Raw genomic sequence first — 19,081 nt, forward strand, 5'->3', positions numbered from 1 at the left:
AACTGGTTTGACAAGGCTGTCACTACTGTACTTCATTATTGCTATTTCAGTGTATAAAAAATGAGCCAATAAAATAATGATAAAAACCCAAACAGACAACGGGGGGGGGGGGGGGGGGAGGGCTTAGCTCTTCTAGCTCACTCCAACTTTCTTTTACAAGGTTAGAGAGTTTCTTATATACTGTGCCCTACCCAGAAAGCCTTACAGGAACCCTGAACTACAGTTCCAGCTGCTCTGAGATATAAAACTCCCAACCTACTCTGCTCTTACAGTCTAGTGGGTGGAAGACTGGTTAGAAACAAAAACAGTACTGAGGGGAAAGGCAATTTCAATTTCCCAGGTGCAATTTGGGTTCTCAACAGGGATAGCAGCTTCTCAGCCAGGGCCGGCTCCAAGGTTTTTGCCACTCCAAGCAGCAAAAAAACGTGTGATCTGCAGCTTTACTGCCGCTTCAGTCTTCGGCAGCAAGTCCTTCCCTCTGAGAGGGACCAAAGGACCCTCCGCCAAATTGCTGCTGAAAAGCCTGACATGCCACCCCTCTCCCTTGGCCACCCCAAGCACCTGCTTGCTGAGCTGGTGCCTGGAGCCAGCCCTGCTCTCAATACCCACATTCCCTCTCCTAAAGATATTTCTTCCAGCACACCATAGAACTGTGTAGTTTTCCACGTTAGACTTAAAGGGGTGAATACGTTACCAATAGAACAGATTGCAGGGCATGGGGGTTGGAGTTAATCTAAACATTTTTTCAATAGCAACAAAAACACAACTTTGGGGTGGAGGGATTGTCAATATTGAAAACCCAGAAATTTAAAGATTAAGTTTTACTAAAAATTCTCAGTTTTCAGATTTTGAAAACCAAAACAATTTGTTTAAATTAAAAATGTTCTTATCCCTGGTTTTTGAAAAATAAACCAAAATAATCTCATGCAAAACTTTTTTAAAAACTTCATGGAAAAATAATTGTCTAATTTTCAGATCACATTTTGAGTTATCAGGTTTCTGAAAAGTACAGAAGTATCATCATGTTCAGTTCATAGCTGATATGAACAAATCCATCGTCCAACAGACCTTGATCAAACCACTTTCTGTTCTGTACATAGGCTGTTTTTCTCTATTGACTCTGACAAAGACCTCTGGCTTTCCTATGTGGGCTGATTCTGCATGCTGTTGAGTGTCCAATTACTATGGAAGTTGTTGGGACTTAGTAGCTGGTCAGTTAGCGATTGATCCCACTTTCATGGGAGTTTTTTCATTGGACTTGAATAGGAGCAGGACCAAGCCCTCAGTGATGAAAGGAACACATTTAAAAATATGTTTTGTACAAAATGTGATAGTTATAGTTATTGCACAGCAATGTTAAGAGAGAATTCTGAATGTTATGGGAAGTTTACATATATGTACATTTTCGTAGCTCATGCTCCCTTTAAACTTCAGTTTCCAGAGTGTTAATCTTAAAACCAAATATTGCTACAAATTCCAATATTTCTGCCATTTCACACAAAATGCCCAAACTTTCTTCTAGCTCAAATTTTATCCACTGTGTCCAAGCAAATGATTTGTCTTATTTGGTATTGCTAGAAATCCTTTCAAATCTATAGGAATTTCACTAAATCTTCATTCAATTTGTAAGGAAGTCCTTCAAAAGAAATTGTTATACTGAGACATATAAATAAGCCTTCTGGTGTTAGTGGAAATTGATTTTTCTGTCGATTTATGCAAATTTAATAATGTGAACAGCCACACCAGAGAAAGAAGATATTCAATAGGACAGTTTATGTATTATTTGACTGCTTTACTGTTTTCTTTGGACTCAGACCAGGACAAATAATATTGGAGACCAAATGGTGCATCTGGAAATCTGTGTAGCAGATTTCCTCAATGCAGCACAAACACCACTTTATGACTAGATAAGGGGTGGTCAGTGTTTTAACAGACAAACTTATAGCTAATGTAAAGTTAGAGAAAATCCTGAATTTCTAACTCTGAAAAGTTCTAACTTTCCTAAACTGTAAAGCAAGAACAACAACACGGCATCCTAGATTTTCTTTTACAATTCTAAACTTTCTTGTAAAATCTTAGGAGTTCTATAAAGTGGCATCATTAACCCTAAAGCAAATAAATGCACTCCCTGTGGAAATGGACAGTGCACAGCATTAAGATAGACTTTTTCTAAGCACTTGGGAACCACAATCCACTGAGCAGTTCATAGGATCTAGGGATTGATCCTACAGCAATTGAAATTAATGGACAAACGTATTAATTTCAGTGGGAGAAGAAGCAGACCCTTACTTAGCAAATACTTTAATCTGCTCAAAACAGCTGTCCTAGTATGTGCCAACATGTTTTTAAAACTAGGTTAACTTGTTTACCATACAGTTGTATGTGCATATTAGTAATTAGACCTATAAGCAGTACATCAACTCAGTGAGCTTTTCTTTTATAGGAGAAAAGCTAAAAGACTATGGGATTTGGCCCCCATATTTGTGAATGATAATATATATGCTCACCCAAAGACTGAGCTTTCCTGGAAGTGCACACTTCTAACCAAAAACAAAAAAAATTAGGAGTCCTGGCCATTCAATTTTTAATATTTTTCTGGAAAGATAAACTTGGTCAAAACCAAACTAGGCATTTATGCTGTGGTTATTTGATGACTCTGGTACTGCACCTCTTCTGTTTTTAGTAGTTCAGTGTTCCATTTAGGCCTGTGCAACGTGTCAACGCTTTAATGGCACAGAGGTTACCACTGCTCTGCAATAAAATTGCTATATTCCAAACCATAGTTTTAATAAAATTAGAATTTGATTCTCAGCGTTTCAACAGTGCTAAACAATCAGATTGTCAAAAGTATTTCTACAATGTGCTTCTCTTCCTTTTAGACTGAAAACAATTAAGGACACCTATTGCCAAAAGCAACTAAATGTATTTGCCAAGACAAAATGCCAAGAGCATCTGTGTGTATCTGAATTTTGAAACACGTTTCTGTCTTTAGCCCTGTATTTTACATACAATATTAAACAATGAGTTAGACTCAAGCCCGCATCAGCTGTACATAACCCCACTGGAGTTCAGAGAGCAAAGCCCCTTTAAAATCTTGTCCTGAGATAGAGACAGTGCTGGTTGTTCCAGGAAAGTGAAATGCTGATTGTTCCAGAAAGGGAGGGGGTCGAGAGTGATAGAGGTGGGTGAATGTGTCTCTGTAGCTCCAGAGAAGAGGCTCTATAGTGAGCAGGCCCTTATTGAGCAAAGCAGCAGAGACCAAAGTCCAGGAGGGACAGAGTGGCTGACCGGGGATGCCCCAGAATGGGGCCCAGCAAGAGCACCATGCCAGGAAGGAATCACCTGGAAAGAACAAACTGGAGCTGAACCCAGTATCGCCATCCTCAGAACTGTGCAGGGCTGTGAGCACTGGGGCTTATGACTCCACATTGGGAATAAGGAGAGTGGTTGTAGCTAGTTGAGCAGGGAGGTTGTCGTTCTGTGTGGGTTTCCAGAGTGCGGCAGAAGGCGGTGGCACCAGACAGTGCTGAAACACCAGCATGTGTGAAAAATTGGGTGGGGTTAATAGGAGCCTATATAAGAAAAAGCCCCAAATATCAGGACTGTCCCTATAAAATTGGGACTCTGGTCACCCTAGGCACCAGAAGGGCTTGTTGGGGAAAGTTCCCTGGTGCCAAAGGCCAGGACTCACTCCCAGACTGGAACTCTGCCTATGATTCCTGAACTCTGATGCTAGATGCTGTGCTTGGCAGCTATCATAGAATATCAGGGTTGGAAGGGACCTCAGGAGGTCATCTAGTCCAGCCCCTGCTCAAAGCAGGACTAATTCCCAGATTTTTACCCTGGTTCCCTAAATGGCCCCCCAAGGACTGAACTCACAACCCTGGGTTTAGCAGGCCAGTGCTCAAGCATCTGAGCTATCCTCCCCTTTTATACTGTGATACCACTGGGTCTCCTGTTGAATGTAACCCTGTTTGATCACTCCCTCTATCTTCTCCATTCATCCATCTGTGAATAAATATTTCCCTTTCCTACATTTGTTATACTGTTCCAGTGTGTTTACACTCTGGAAGGTTTGGAACAGGTGCCCCTGGGCTGGAAGGCAAGTCCCCTGCTTCATTCACCTTTGCTTGGATGCAGCCACCCAGCCAAGTGGACTCCATTTTGGCCACAAGGGGACTTCAGTCACATGTATCTGCATTACCAACTTCTCTTTTATTCTACCTGGGGACGGAAGTTCCTTGGATTACATAAAGATCATAGTCCTTCCTTTTAAGCCTGAATAGGATCTTGTCCAACCATATGGATCACTTGGGAACAAAAAGATTTTAAGACAGTTATCCAGCTCGTCTACAGAAAAATTCCCAGTGCCTACCACTGCTTTTTAAAGATAGTTAAGTCATGCCAACTTATTCTGCTTGTATGTTGACTTGGTTTAGTCTTAATTTTAAGAATGACCAAAAATAGGTTCCAGTACAGAATGGGGAAAATAAAGGTGGCCTTAAAATAAGGCATTTGCTTATTCACAAGAGAAAGCACGCATGAAGGGCACATAGCCAGGTGGCCACTGATCAGATGTTCAGAAAGTGGCAGTGGGGGGGGGGGGGGAATCTTCACTGCAAACTGCAGAGCATCCATGAAGCTATTTTGATGAGGCTACACTAGTCCAATGGCTGATATTGTGTCTACAGGCGTGTATGTGGCTCTTTACAAGGGGGGTAGGATAAGAAAAGCAAAGAATCTTCCAGTTCTACCCTGTCCCCTCCAACCTTCTATACTGTAGCAAACAAAGCTTATGAGAAGCTGAACTCCAGTCCCTGTAGGCATGCATGCTACCTGTGCAGTCTCCCAGTCCTATTCTTTATCAACTGGAAATACAGTTCTGTTGCCAAGAGGCTCTTCATGGCCACAGAGGAGGGAACTAGATTTTGCATTTAAAATAAATCTCATAATAAATAACAGATGTCTTGCATTTGTCTCCCTTGCTCTTCACTTTCTTGTCCAGTTACAAGACTCTTTGGGTAAGAGTATAAGCCTGGAGTGGCACAATATGGTTATATCTCCATTGGAAAGTGGACATCTGATAAACAGATGACAGGTGAAAGGAATAGCGGCATTCGGTAGTGTGACATGCAAACATGCAGGGGTTAGGTAGGGATGTCACATGATGTCTGTTATTAATATTGTTCTAATTTGTATTCTAGCTGTATATTGTAAAACATTTAATTAAAATAGCCGATGCACACATTTTACATAAGCCTACATGAACACATGTAATCAGTCACACACTGATAATGCTTTTATGTTCATTAAGGCATTTGATTAATCAATAGGTTTTGCTAAGTGCACAGTCTGTGTAAGTGTATGGGCACTAAGTGTCTTTGTCTTTTTCTTAGTGCAGTGGTGCTGTGTAAGCTTTCTATTCTGCAGTAATGGCATGGTTTATTCTTTAAGAACATAACAGTTGGACTGGGTCAGACCAAAGGTCCACCTAGCCTAGTATCCTGTCTTCCGACAGTGGCCAATGTCAGATGCCCCAGAGGGAATGAACAGATCAGGTAATCATCAAATGATCTATTCTCGGTCACCCATTCCCAGTTTCTGGCAGACAGAGACTAGGAACACCATCCCTGCCCCTCCTGGCTAGTAGCCATTGATGGACCTATCCTCCATGAATTTATCTAATTCTTTTCAGCAAAGCAATGGTTTTGAGGAGGAAATAGTGATATTTTTATACAGAATAGGCTACCTCAGATTAAAACTATTGGTGTCAGAGTGCACAAGTGTCAGGAGACTGTTTGAAAAATGAGTTTGTTCTATACTTAACTTTAGTATATTTAAATTTTAGCTATATGTGAATTAGACTATGACCTTGGATGTACAAACCAGTGTTTCTTGCCTCCCATTCATTTACACATGTTCAGAACCACAAGACTGTTCCAAAATAAATCACAACAATGACATTGAGAACTGCTCAGCCTCTGCTGTGAATCACAGCGTAAACAAACATGGGCTGTCCCACAAGCCTATCATTAATTTAAGAGGATGAAATTTAGGGCATCAGCCCCTAAGATCTTAGACTGGGATTTAGGCAACGTGCTATTTACTTACCGATAAGTCCTTTGAAAAGCCAAAGCTAAGTAGTACTGGTGCATGTATCACTAGTTGAGACCAAGTGCTTTACATAACGATTCTTACAGCCTTTCTGCATGCTTACTGCTGAGGGGTGTCTGTCTCCTAAAGGAACTACAGTATCATTCCCTTAAGCTACTGATCTATGTTGGGGTGCACCACTCCAGCTAGAACTCTGGGAGGACATTATGCTTTTGGGAGGCAATACCTCAACTCACTGGCACACAGGAGCAGCATAGCTGCTGCTAAGTGGCTCTTCAAGTTGCAGCCAGCTGCTGTGCAAAGACAGGATCCAGGAGCAGGGTTTGCCTTTAGGGGAGCACAAAGACTGCAGTTTGTCTGCCTAGATATTCTGTAATGCTATACTAACCCACAGTTCTGCAAACAGCACTGCACAGAGAGCATGGAGGAGTAGTCTACTTGTATTTCCTCAATCTCACTTCCATCTCACATGCACATCCTGTTCAGGATCAGGGAACAAGCTGCCCCAAAGTCATTCGTATTTGACCAGCTCCTACTCACAGCTGGATAAAGGTCTTTGAAATAGCAGGAATGCTGGTTTCAGGCCAAATAAACAGTTTCTGTATAAACTTGCTCTTGAGTGACATCATATGTTTATGCCCTACTCTAGGACAGTAAATAGTCTAAAAATAATCAGAGGAATTCTAAGACAGTGGATGCATGAAGGCAGCAGATATATAGGGAATAAGACTATATATTTCGGACTATGTAAGGCTTGCTTGTTTTTTGTTTTAAATAAATCGGCATCATAACAGGCACCACATTGCTCTTGAGCATCAGTAGTGGTGTTAATATAGGGCCAGAATGTCAGCCGGTGATTTCAATGGAGTTACACCAATTTACACCACCAGAGGATGTAGCCTACAGATTGCAAAAACTGCAGATTGAAATCCTGGGCTGTAGCGGTCTTTGGGGTGTTGCCATCACCTACTAATACAATGAACTAAGCTTCAGCTAAATATGCTTTGTCTGCACGTTTTATGCAACACAAGTTTCTTGCATAAAACCATCCTTAGAGTATCATTGTAAACAGGGTCAACATACCATTCTTTACGGAACAAAAACAAACATTTGAAGTCTCATCAAGAACAAATTGTCAAAAAAACATGAGATAAATAGGACAACCTTCTCTTTCCCATCATGTTTACAGACCTGGGCATCATCTCAGGAGGACTACCCCCACACCATCTGCCTCGAGTTTGAGTGAGAGGTGGCCATCGGAGCAGTCCAGTGTCTCAGAATATTCATGAATTACATTTAGGCCTATTCTCTGTCCCCTTTACTTTGAGGGAAGCAACTCTGAGGTTTCCTGAACACTGACACTCCTGTCTCGACTCCCTGATCTCTTTCATAAATACGTACACATGCTCATGGCTCTTTCTGGTGTGTGTGTGTGTGTGTGTGTGTGTGTGTGTGTGTGTGTGTGTGTGTGTGTGTGTGTGTGTGTGTGTGTGTGTGTGTGTGTGTGTGTGTGTGTGTGTGTGCAGTTAAATGCACACAGAGCAACCCATGATCCTCTGCTTTTAAAGCTATATGTTAACTGTACTAAATTAGTCACTTCTCCTCTGAGAGGAAAGGAATCTCCCTGCTTCAGGACTCTTCCCTGCTCTGGCCATATCAGATTTGCCTCGCAACAGGTAAGATTGATTAAAATTTAATATTACAGAGCAAGACTTGCTGCATAAGATAAAGTGAGTTTCCAGGAAGCCAGGATACAGTCCAATGGCACTATATCTGCACTCTAACTCTCAGCTTTATGATACAGTGAAGATTCTGTAGTATGGAATCCCCCTCGCTTTCAGTTTTGGCTGGAGTCCCAGCAGAGCTCCACCAGGAAGAAAAAAAATACTTTGGGCTGTAGTAAGAAGAAAACCTGAAACATAAGACCATGTAGCAGAGGCCTGGGCTAAAGTAGTGGTCAAAACTTGCTGTCATAAAGCAAGGTTAAGTTGTGAGCAAGAGGGAGGCCGTGCTCACAGAATCTGGCAAGAACAGGGCTGATATTGCAGAAACACGTTCTTAATAGGTACTAGGCACAAAAGCATACATGTAAACACATTCTAGGACGGTGCCAGAAGACCCCAATACCAGCACATTCTTCAAAAGTAACAAACACACTGACCCATCCTAAAGATAGGTCAGGATGACAACATGATGGTTAGAGATGTTTTGATCAAACCAACAGGGACAAGGTAATGGGTGGTGGTTAGCCATGTCAGAGGAGTAATAGGTAACTTGTTTGTATCTGTGTATACAGATGTATCTCAGAGGCAATGTCTTTCTCTGGCCAAGTGGAGAATGGAAAGTCCAGCCGTTCACTGAGCCAGTCTATTGTCAGGGGCATACATGTGTTTGTGTACCTGTAACCACTGAGCCAGGGCATTAGCACCATGCCTCATCAGCAATAAACCTGACCAGGTACTTTTGCTGAAAACAGAGTCTGTGGATTTCTTGGGCTGCTCACTCGAGGTCTGCCATGCCAGCTGTCTGCATAGAGCTGGGACAGCACACATGGAGAACATACACACACAGCCGAACATCTGACCACATGGGCTTCTTAAGGCTAATAAATGGATGAGTCAACAGAAGAGATGCAGTCAAAGACAACGGGCCAGGAACCTGAGGTAAATGGTTATACTTCCATTAAAGTCAGAGGAGCTACAATAATTTACACCATCTAGTCTCAGACTCAAGATATCCTTTGCCTCAGTTAAGGACAACTGCTGACAGCCTGAAAATGATTATTTCAGAACTAGTGGGATTACTAATGCTGCAGTCTGGAGCTCTGCTACATCAACAGAAAAACCTTCAAGTCATTCAGCTGATATCTTAACCATTCACAGGGCACCAGAGAGGAGTGAATCCATTCATGCCATTTATAAGACTAACAAGCAGCCTACTCCTTTCATCCCAGAAATACACAACCCAGTGCTCCACCCACTGCTCTCTCAGCCTCTGGATACAGGCTGGAGCATATCAGAGATAAAGATAAAAATAAAATAAGTATGTTGCTGTGACTGAAAAGAATTCATACAAATTTTACTTGCACAGATGAAAAATTCCCAGCTGAATGTGGTTTTGCAGGGGGTTTGGCAGAATCCTTCCCAAACTTCTGCATCCTTTTCATTTCTTTGCCTCTTTATTTCTATAAGACCTGCAAAATGAAGGCTTACATGTGGATGCCCTGCTTTTGATTAACATATCTTCCATCCATAACACAAAACAGGGGGGAGCTAAAAATTCACACTTGAGATGAGGTCAGCGTTTCCACATTATTGAAAATCCATCATTTCCCTTTGTGCTTAGCTCTTATTCCTGTCAACTCATGGCAGCAACAGAAGAAAATGAAGTAAGTGACAAGCCTATGCTACAATAGCTTGTGGCATGGTGGCTTTAATGAGGGCTACATATGTTTTTTGTTTTGTTACAAAAGTCAATTGATATACTGAGTGTTATCCAGTACTTGGTCCACAAGTAGTGCTGAAGGGTCACAGTGGCCCCCACACCAGTGATGTGGATTACACACACTCAGGCTTGGCAAGCTGTAATTACTCTAACAAAAATGACCTCTCTCCCATCACTCCTACCACTGAATCTAGAATTCATGTCTGGTTTATTAGTGAAGAACTAGGTTTGAACATAAGCAACACCAATCAGATAATCTGCAAATGTCTCACCTACTGCAGTTAAAGAGTCCACCTTTATGTCCTTGTACTCCTAGTGTCTCATGAATACTGCCAGAGGTTAGGCTGCATTTTCTCCATGTTACTCATCTTGTGTCTCAGCTCTGTAGTCTGGTATTAGGAAGGTCAGGGCTGGTCTACAGTGGGGGAGGGGGGGGAATCGATCTAAGATACGCAACTTCAGCTATGTGAATAGTGTAGCTGAAGTCGAAGTATCTTAGATTGAGTTACTTACCATCCTCACAGCGCGGGATCGACGTCCGCGGCTCTCCCTGTCGACTCCGCTACCGCCGTTCGCATTGGTGGAGTTCCAGAGTCAACAGGAGCTCATTCGGGGATCGATATATCGCGTCTAGATGAGACGCGATATATCAATCCCTGAGAAAATCGATTGCTACCCGCCGATACAGCCGGTAGTGAAGATGCACCCTCAGACATCTCTCTCAAGGTTTGCTTTACAGTATTTAGTGAAAATTCAATTCAGATGAGCTAGTTTACTAATAATACATTAAAGCTAACAAAATATATCTAAAATCATTGTTAAGACCAAATATTTGTGCATTTTAGATATTAATACCCATTGGAATTTTCCTATTCTTCCAATATTTGGTCAATGCAGAGAAGTGGATGAGTGCTCCATCTCAACGTTGTAACATTCCTATCAGCCTGAAAGAGATTTAGTAACCCCTATGGTTGATTAATAAGGTAAGGACTCTAGTAATGCGAGTCTGAATGAGGTAAAGGTGTCTAGCTCATTGAAAGAGCTCACAGCTGAAAGAGTAAATGAATGAAAATCTGGAAGTTTAATCATCCAAGTCTTCAAACAAATAAGAATCAAAACAGAGTAAATCAGTGAAGAACAAAATCTAGAATGTAGAAGCAAAAATTATGCAGAATGATCTCCAAAAATCTCATCCCTTGTCCTGTTTTCAAGTATCTCTTTATAAAGAAAGCTTTATTACACTGACCTATATTAAACTGACCCAGTCTGTTTTCCATGCCATCCTAACAGACCATAGGCAAACACAGAAAAAGGGTGGTTTACAAAGGCAGCTTTCATGCTGTAGAGTCCTGAAGATTTTCTGAATTTTATCATTTGCTTAAGTGCAGTCTACACCCAGTCAAAACAGCTCACTCAGGCAAAGGTATTTGCAAAATTGGAATTTATTCATGTCAGGAAACTCAATGTGCTATCTGTATGCATCTGCTTGAAATGGAGAAAAGTAATTAAATATGGGAAACGACAACTCAGAAAAAAACAAACTGGTCTTAAAACCACTCTGACCGACATATAGTACTGGTGGTGAATTCTCTTCACCACAGCATCAGTCAGGATAGTGGGGGAAAGTTTGCTGCTTAGATCACTATACCCTGCTTGCCAAAAAGGATTATTACAACAGGCAGCAAACACACACACTGCTGCTGGAGCTCCTAAAACTTTGCCCACCTTGATAATGATTGAGACGCCAGTGAAGGAGACACATTATTCAAAAGCAACAAGTAGCTAGCGGTGACTACTCAGAATATTTAAAAAAACCAAAAAAAACAAAAGAACGCCACACCTTTTGCCAACATAAATTTGATCATGCTCACCATGATACACAATAGTTCCCTTTAAAATTGTTAAATACATTACATTTTAAAGATAACAGCTTGGGATATATTGCTATCTTCATTAAGACAAACAAAAACTGTTACATTAATTTTAAATTACCTTTTATTTTTCACAAGTTTTAAAACATTGTGCATTCTGGCACCTTAGGTTCCTTGGTTTAGAGTTTGCTTCAAGTTTCTTTAAGTTACAAACAGTAGATACAGTAGCAATATTTAAAACTGATTCCTTTAAAATAAATGGTAAGTCAAACCTCTTAGGCTTAACAGAGAGACTTCACCAATTTCATTTTCCTGATACAAAATTCAAGTAATTTTAAATAACAGAAAAAATTGTTTATAAAACATCCTGATATTAAAATTTACCAGTGTTCTGAAAATAGGATTTAATTTCCAGTATCAACCTGGTGCAACTATACATTACAAAAATAGCTCATTTTAATTGAAGAACACTTGGTAAAGAGAAGTAACCTTAATGGGATAAGTTCTTCTTTAAAACACATATTGTAGTTCTTTATAAAAAACTTTTTTTTTCCAATCTAACTTATTTGATCTACTCCTCAAACTCTGAAATGCATATTTTATTTATGAGGATATAGATGTTGATATTTAATATAAACTAAATATTTTAAGAAGTTTTACTGAGGTGTTGCTGAAGTGCACATCAGCACACAAAATATACTTCTGCTTAAAGCCAAAATTTGTGTGCAATTCTGCTAGGCTATGGGTTCACCTGATGCTAATTCTATGTGTGGTTCTTCTATTGGAAGTTACAAAATATGCACAACACACAACTTTATCTGCATAATTTTACTGAATAAAAGTCACAAGAAAAAAGATTTGGAGATAATTTTGTATCTAGGAATTTTTCATAACAGAAAAAAAAGATTTAAAAATGCATTTCTATTTTCTCTCCCCATCCCACCCTTAATGACAGCAGAGTACAAAAATAACATTTTTACTTTGTGACTTAAGGCTCAGAGCAGACATTTGGAAGTTGTTTTTTCAATCTTTTAGCTCAAAGTAAAGCTGCTGTCTAGAGGAAGTAATTTAAAGTTTCTTTTATCACCATCTTCTGAGAGGAAAACTATAAATAAGAGTTTATGTCATAAAGAACCAACCACTGGTTTTGAAGAAGCAGGAAAATAAAGTTAGGGATCAATAAACGATACTGCAATGTATCTTGTTCCATTTAAAATGGGAAGTCCTTCGTGTAAATGAGTGAGTCTTCCTGGATGCATGAAGCTCCATCCTTTCCTGGGTGACTCAATGGAACAGTTGTACCTAATAAATTTACATCCACCTCCCTGTTGCAAAAATCAGAAGACAGATGTCTTAGGTTGGGTTATAATTGCATTTACAAACAAGAGCGTTTCCTTTTGTCCAGCAATCAGAATGTTTTAATGTTCAAAACTGATACATAAAAACATCAGAAGAAGTTCTCTATCCATACTAATAAGGCATACTGCTTAAATAATGTTTCCTTTGCAGCAGTTCATGTGGCAACAACATATGATAGTAGGGATTTCAGTCCCTTTTATTTTGGTAAACACTGCGGAGCAGCTCCTTTGAACAGTCTTAGTGGTATATTTGTTTCCGACCAATCAGCTATTTAGTAACATTACTGCAGATGAAATACTAGTTAATCATGTTTTCTAGGCTTTGATTCAGGACAGCTGCTCTCTTTAGGACAGCACGTTAGCCCAGGATCAAGTGTTTTCCTTTATCGGGGTCTAGAGCCGAAGCATCATTCCCCAAGGTAGCAGTTTTGAAAATCTAAATAATTTAGTATGGGAATGGAGAATACACTGTGTGATGGGCAGTGCACGGGTGGGCAAAACAGAACAAGTTGTTCTACTTGTGGATGAATTAATATGATCCAGGGCCAGATTCTACCACCATTAAGTTGATTACCACCATCCTCCATGGGTTGTTCCATTGACATCAATTAATAGGGCAGCATCAAATGGTTTACCTCCAACACATTGCTATGCGGGCTGCATGTCTCTTCCTCTTACACAGGGTCCTAACCATGTCTATCTGGAGCCAAGCATGGAAATGATTTAGATAAACTGAAGAGCAGCAATACTTAGTGAAATGACTATTGCTTACCTGAAAATCTTCTCCTACTTTGTTGAGAGCAATGTTGATGGTAAAAGTAGAGGAGTCATGATGAGGTCTGAGGGAACGCTGTCTGTCTGTAGTGTATTTTACAACAAAATTCAGCATGGCATGACCCTGAAATAAATGTGTAGTAATCCAAAGGATTTCTCATCAGTGTGTAAATTTCTAAATCAAATATGTGCTTATTCACGGGAGTTGATTTTTAAAAACTACTCACTGGCAAATTTTTGTGCTTCAAGTCTGAAACAGTTACAACAACATAGGATTTATCTGACCCATCACAACCAAAGCAACACAGCTCAAGGCTGCAATACTTTCAATCAAAGCACGAAGTAACACATTTTTAACAATATATAATAAATAAAACTGAAAAAGTGTACCCTACTCTAAAATATTCCATGAGCAAGATGATTCTGGGATTAATCTAATAAATCATTCCCTGCAAATTAACCACTCAGCTCAACTATTCACCAATAATAATTTTAAAAGTTTACCTTTGTATAATAGCCAGCAAAGACTTTCAGCGTTACTGGTGCAATGAACTCTCTAATGAAATGTAGCCATTCACCATCCAGCCCGATTTGCTTCATGTGAATATCATCAGTTGGGACATTTTCATAACCTCCAGATATACGACTATCCTAAAAACCAGAAAGGTCTCAAGATGTGGGGTTTTTCAGTACTTACATAAACACAGGTTTTAATTTATTTGAAAACTGCAGACATATAGAATTAAAATAATAAAAAAAAAATACTTTTATTGTCAAGTGTTCAGTAGTTGCAGACTATGCCTTCTAGTACACTTTCTACTGAGGCATTTATTTAAAACATTAAAGTACATGATGGCTTGCTAAAAAACAAGTATCAGTTTTGTTTACAAGAGATGACACTTACACGATGTTTTCCTCCAGACCATTGTCCATAATGTTCCATTTCCTCTACCAGTTCATCACAGGCAGTCTCCGAAAATATTGGAAACCAATACACATCAGGGCATGGCTATAAAAGAACGTAAGAACATAAGAACAGGCATACTGGGTCAGACCAAAGGTCCATCCAGCCCAGTATCCTGTCAGCCAACAGTGGCCAATGCCAGGTGTCCCAGAGGGAGTGAACCTAACAGGTAATGATCAAGTGATCTCTTTCCTGCCATCCATCTCCACCCTCTGACAAACAGAGGCAAGGGACACCATTCCTTATCCATCCTGGCTGATAGCCATTAATGGACTTAACCACGATGAATTTATCCAGTTCTCTTTTAAACCTTGTGATAGTCCTAGCATTCACAACCTCCTCAGGTAAGGAGTTCCACAGGTTGACTGTATGCTGTGTGAAAAACTTCCTTTTATTTGTTTTAAACCTGCTGCCCATTATTTTCGTTTGGTGGCCCCTAGTTCTTATATTATGGGAACAAGTATACAACTTTTCCTTATTCACTTTCTCCACACCACTCATGATTTTATATACCTCTATCATTTCTCTCCTTAGTCTCCTCTTTTCCAAGCTGAAAAGTCCTAGCCTCTTTAATCTCTTCCCATATGGGACCCCTTCCAAAACCCTGATAATTTTAGTTGCCCTTTTCTGAACTTCTTCTAATGCCAGTATATCTTTTTTGAGATGAGACCACATCTGTACGCAGTATTCAAGATATAGGCGTACCATGAGTTTATATAAGGGCAATAAGATATTCTTATTCTGTATCCCTTTTTTAATGATTCCTAACATCCTGTTTGCTTTTTTGACTGCTGTTGCACAGTACGTGGATGTCTTTAGAGAACTATCCACAAGGACTCCAAGATCTCCTTCCTGATTAGTTGTAGCTAAATTAGCCCCCCATCATATTGTATGTATAGTTGGGTTATTTTTTCTAAGGTGCATTACTTTACATATATTCACATGAAATTTCATCTACCATTCTGTTGCCCAATCACTTAGTTTTGTGAGATCTTTTTGAAGTTCTTCACAGTCTGCTTTGGTTCTTAATTACCTTGAACAGTTTAGCATCATCTGCAAACTTTGCCACCTGTTTACCTCTTTCTCCAGATCATTTAGAGAATAAGTTGAATAGGATTGCTCCTAGGACTGACCCTTGGGGAACACCACTACTTACACCCCTCTACATTCTGAAAATTTACCATTTATTCCTACTCTTTGTTCTCCATCTTCTAACCAGTTCTCAATCATGAAAGGATCTTCCCTCTTATTCCATGACAACTTAATTTACATATGAGCCTTTGGTGAGAGACCTTGTCAAAGGCTTTTTTGGAAATCTAAATACACTATGTCCACTGGATCCCCCTTGTCCACGCTTGTTGACCCCTTCAAAGAACTCTAATAGATTAGTAAAATATGATTTCCCTTTACAGAAACCATGTTGACTTTTACCTAACAAGTTATGTTCTATGTGTCTGGCAACTTTATTTTTTTTATTATTGTTTCAATTAATTTGCCCGGTACTGACATTAGACTTACCGATCTGTAATTGCTGGGATCATCTCTAGAGCCCTTTTTAAATTTTGGCGTTACATTAGCTATCTTCCAGTCATTGGGTACAGAAGCTGATTTAAAGGACAGGTTAGAAATCATAATTAATAGTTCCGCAATTTCACATTTTAGTTCTTTCAGAATTCTTGGGTGAATGCCATCTGGTCCTGGTGACATGTTACTGTTGAGTTTATCAATTAATTCCAAAACATCCTTTAATGACACTTCAATCTGTGACAATTTCTCAGATTTGTCACCTACAAAGGACGGCTCAGGTTTGGGAATCTCCCTAATATCCTCAGCCATGAAGACTGAAGCAAAGAATTCATTTAGTTTCTCCTCAATGACTTTAAGTGCTCCTTTTGTATCTCGATCGTCCAGCGGCCCCACTGGTTGTTTAGCAGGCTTCCTGTGTCTGATGTACTTAAAACATTTTGTTATTACCTTTTGAGTTTTTGGCTAGCTGTTCTTCATACTCCTTATTGGCATGTTTTATTACATTTTTACACTTAAAAAACCCTCACATCATGGTTTTAGAAGCCATTTGTTACTGCAGTAATTTTTCACTGTTTTAGGTGTCACTAGGTACATCAATAAAACAGTGCCACTATTTCCACTCTAAGTCAGAATTCAGATATATTAAAGTAATGAAAACATTCTTGATCTGTAGCTGCTTTTTCACTGAAGGTGGCAAAAATTAACAACTAGCATAATTCATTGTCTTTTCATTTCATTGTAAAGAGTTATTTATTGTGTTCAGCTTGTGTTCCTGCCGGAAAAAAAGTGAGTTACAATTACTTTAAGCTTACCTTCATTCATAAAGCATTTTTAGATATACAGGAGAAAAAAATTCATCTATAAGATCCAGGATTCTTGTCATCTAAAACATGCAGCTCTTTGAAGAAATTATCTTTGGAAGGCAAAATCTTCATAGAATCGAAGGACTGGAAGGGACATCAAGGGGTCTTCTAGTCCAGTCTCCTGCACTCAGGGCAGGACTAAATATTATAGACCATCCCTGACAGGTGTTTGTTGAACATGCCCTTGAGTACATAATCTCTAACGATGGAGATTCGACAACCTACCTAGGTAATTTATTCCATTGCTTAACTACCCTGACAGTAAGGAAGCTTTTCCTAATGTTCAACCTAAACTGCCCTTGCTGCAGTTTAAGCCCATTGCTTCTTGTCCTATCCTCAGAGGTTGAGGAGAACAATTTTTTCCCCTCCTCCTTATAACCACCTTTTACATATTTGAAAACTTAAGTCCCACTCTCAGTCTTCTTTTCTCCAGACTAAACATATCCAATTTTTTCAATCTTCCCTTATAGGTGACGTTTTCTACACCTTTAATAATTTTTGTTGCACTTCTCTGGACTTTCTCTGGTTTGCTCACATCTTTCCTGAAATGTAGCACCCAGAACTGGACACAATACTCCAGTTCAGACCTAATCAGCACAGCGTAGAGCAGAAAATTACTTCTTGTGTCTTGCCTACAACACTCCTGATTATACATCCCACAATGTTTGCAAAAAAGCAACAGTGTTACACTGTTGACTCATATTTAGCCCGTGATCCACTATAACTCCCTAGATCCTTTTCTGCAGTACTCTTTTCTAGGCAGTCATTTCCTGTTTTAGGTGTATGGATTTGATTGTTCCTTCCTAAGGGGAGCTAATTTGCATTTGCCCTTATTGAATTTCAGACCATTTCTCCAGATCATTTTGAATTCTAATCCTGTCCTCCAAAGCATTTGCAACCCCCCTCCCCACCCCGCTCCTTGGTATCATATCAAAACTTTGTAAGTGTACTCTTTATGCCATTATCTAAATCACTGATAAAGATACTGAACTGAACCATACCCAGAACTGATCCCTGCAGGACCCCACTTGATATGCCTTTCCAGCTTGACTGTGAACCACAGACAACTACTCCCTGAGAACAGTTTTCCAACCAGTTATGCACCCACCTTATAGCTCCATCTAGGTTGTATTTACCTAGTTTATTTAGGAGAAAGTCATGCGAGACAGTATCAAAAGCCTTACTAAAGTCAAAATATACCACATCTACTGCTTCCCTCTATTCAGAAGGCTTGTTACCCTGTCAAAGAAAGCTATTACGTTAGTTTGACAGGATTTGTTCTTGACAAATCTATGCTGACGGTAAGTTACCAGCTTATTATCTTCTGGGTGTTTGCAAATTGATTGCTTAATTATTTGTTCTATTATCTTTCCAGGTACTGAAGTTAAGCTGACTGGTCTGTAATTCCCCGGGTTGTCCTTATTTCTCTTTTATAGATTGGCGCTATATTTGCCCCTTTTCCAGTCCTCTGGAATCTCTCCCATCTTCCATGACTTTTTGAAGATAACTGCTAATGGCTCAGATATCTTGTCAATGATACTGAGTATTCTAGGATGTATTTCATCAGGGCCTGGTGACCTGAAGCCACTTAACTTGTCTAAGTAATTTTTAAATTTGTTCTTTCCCTATTTCAGCTTCTGATCCCACCTCATTTTCACTGGCATTCACTATGTTAGATGTTGAATCGCTACTAAACTTTTTGGTGAAAACTGAAACAAAAAAGTAATTTAGGACGTCTGCCATTGCCACATTTTCTGTTATTGGTTTTCCCCCTCATTGAGTAACAGAACTACCATGTCCTTGGTCTTCCTCTGCTTCTAATGTATTTGTAGAATGCTTCTGGTGACCCTTTAAGTCTCTAGCTAGTTTAGTCTCATTTTCTGCCTTGGGCTTTCTAATTTTGTCCCCACATACTTGTGTTATTTTTTTAAATTCATCCTTTGTAATTTGACCTAGTTTCCACATTTTTGTAGGACTCTTTTTGAGTTTCAGATCACTGAAGATCTTATGGGTAAGTCAGAGTGGTCTCTTGCCATACTTCCTATCTTTCCTATTCAGTGAGAGAGTTTGCCCTTGTGCCCTTAATAATATCTCTTTGAAAAACTGCCAGATCTTGAACTAATTTTCCCTTTAGATTTGCTTCCTATGGAATCTTACCTACCAATT

General features: G+C 39.6%; 1 protein-coding gene across 4 annotated transcripts in view; it reads right to left on the reverse strand.

Annotated features, from left to right (window-relative positions):
- Positions 1-10,982: 10,982 nt before the first annotated feature.
- Positions 10,983-19,081, reverse strand: part of PLOD2 (procollagen-lysine,2-oxoglutarate 5-dioxygenase 2) — a 92,523-nt gene continuing 84,424 nt past the window's right edge. For 3 of the 4 annotated variants that reach the window (XM_050965904.1, XM_050965901.1, XM_050965902.1), the window contains 4 exons: positions 14,466-14,570; positions 14,066-14,212; positions 13,560-13,685; positions 10,983-12,754 (listed from right to left, as the gene is read on the reverse strand). In XM_050965904.1, the coding sequence (XP_050821861.1) occupies positions 12,599-12,754; positions 13,560-13,685; positions 14,066-14,212; positions 14,466-14,570 (534 nt within the window). In that variant the 3' untranslated portion in view covers positions 10,983-12,598. Of the gene's footprint in view, positions 12,755-13,385; positions 13,488-13,559; positions 13,686-14,065; positions 14,213-14,465; positions 14,571-19,081 lie in introns of those variants that run through there. The other variant, XM_050965903.1, reaches the window with a different exon arrangement.

Source organism: Gopherus flavomarginatus, chromosome 8 (genome assembly GCF_025201925.1).
Source record: "Gopherus flavomarginatus isolate rGopFla2 chromosome 8, rGopFla2.mat.asm, whole genome shotgun sequence".
In the NCBI taxonomy this organism is placed as follows: domain Eukaryota; kingdom Metazoa; phylum Chordata; order Testudines; family Testudinidae; genus Gopherus; species Gopherus flavomarginatus.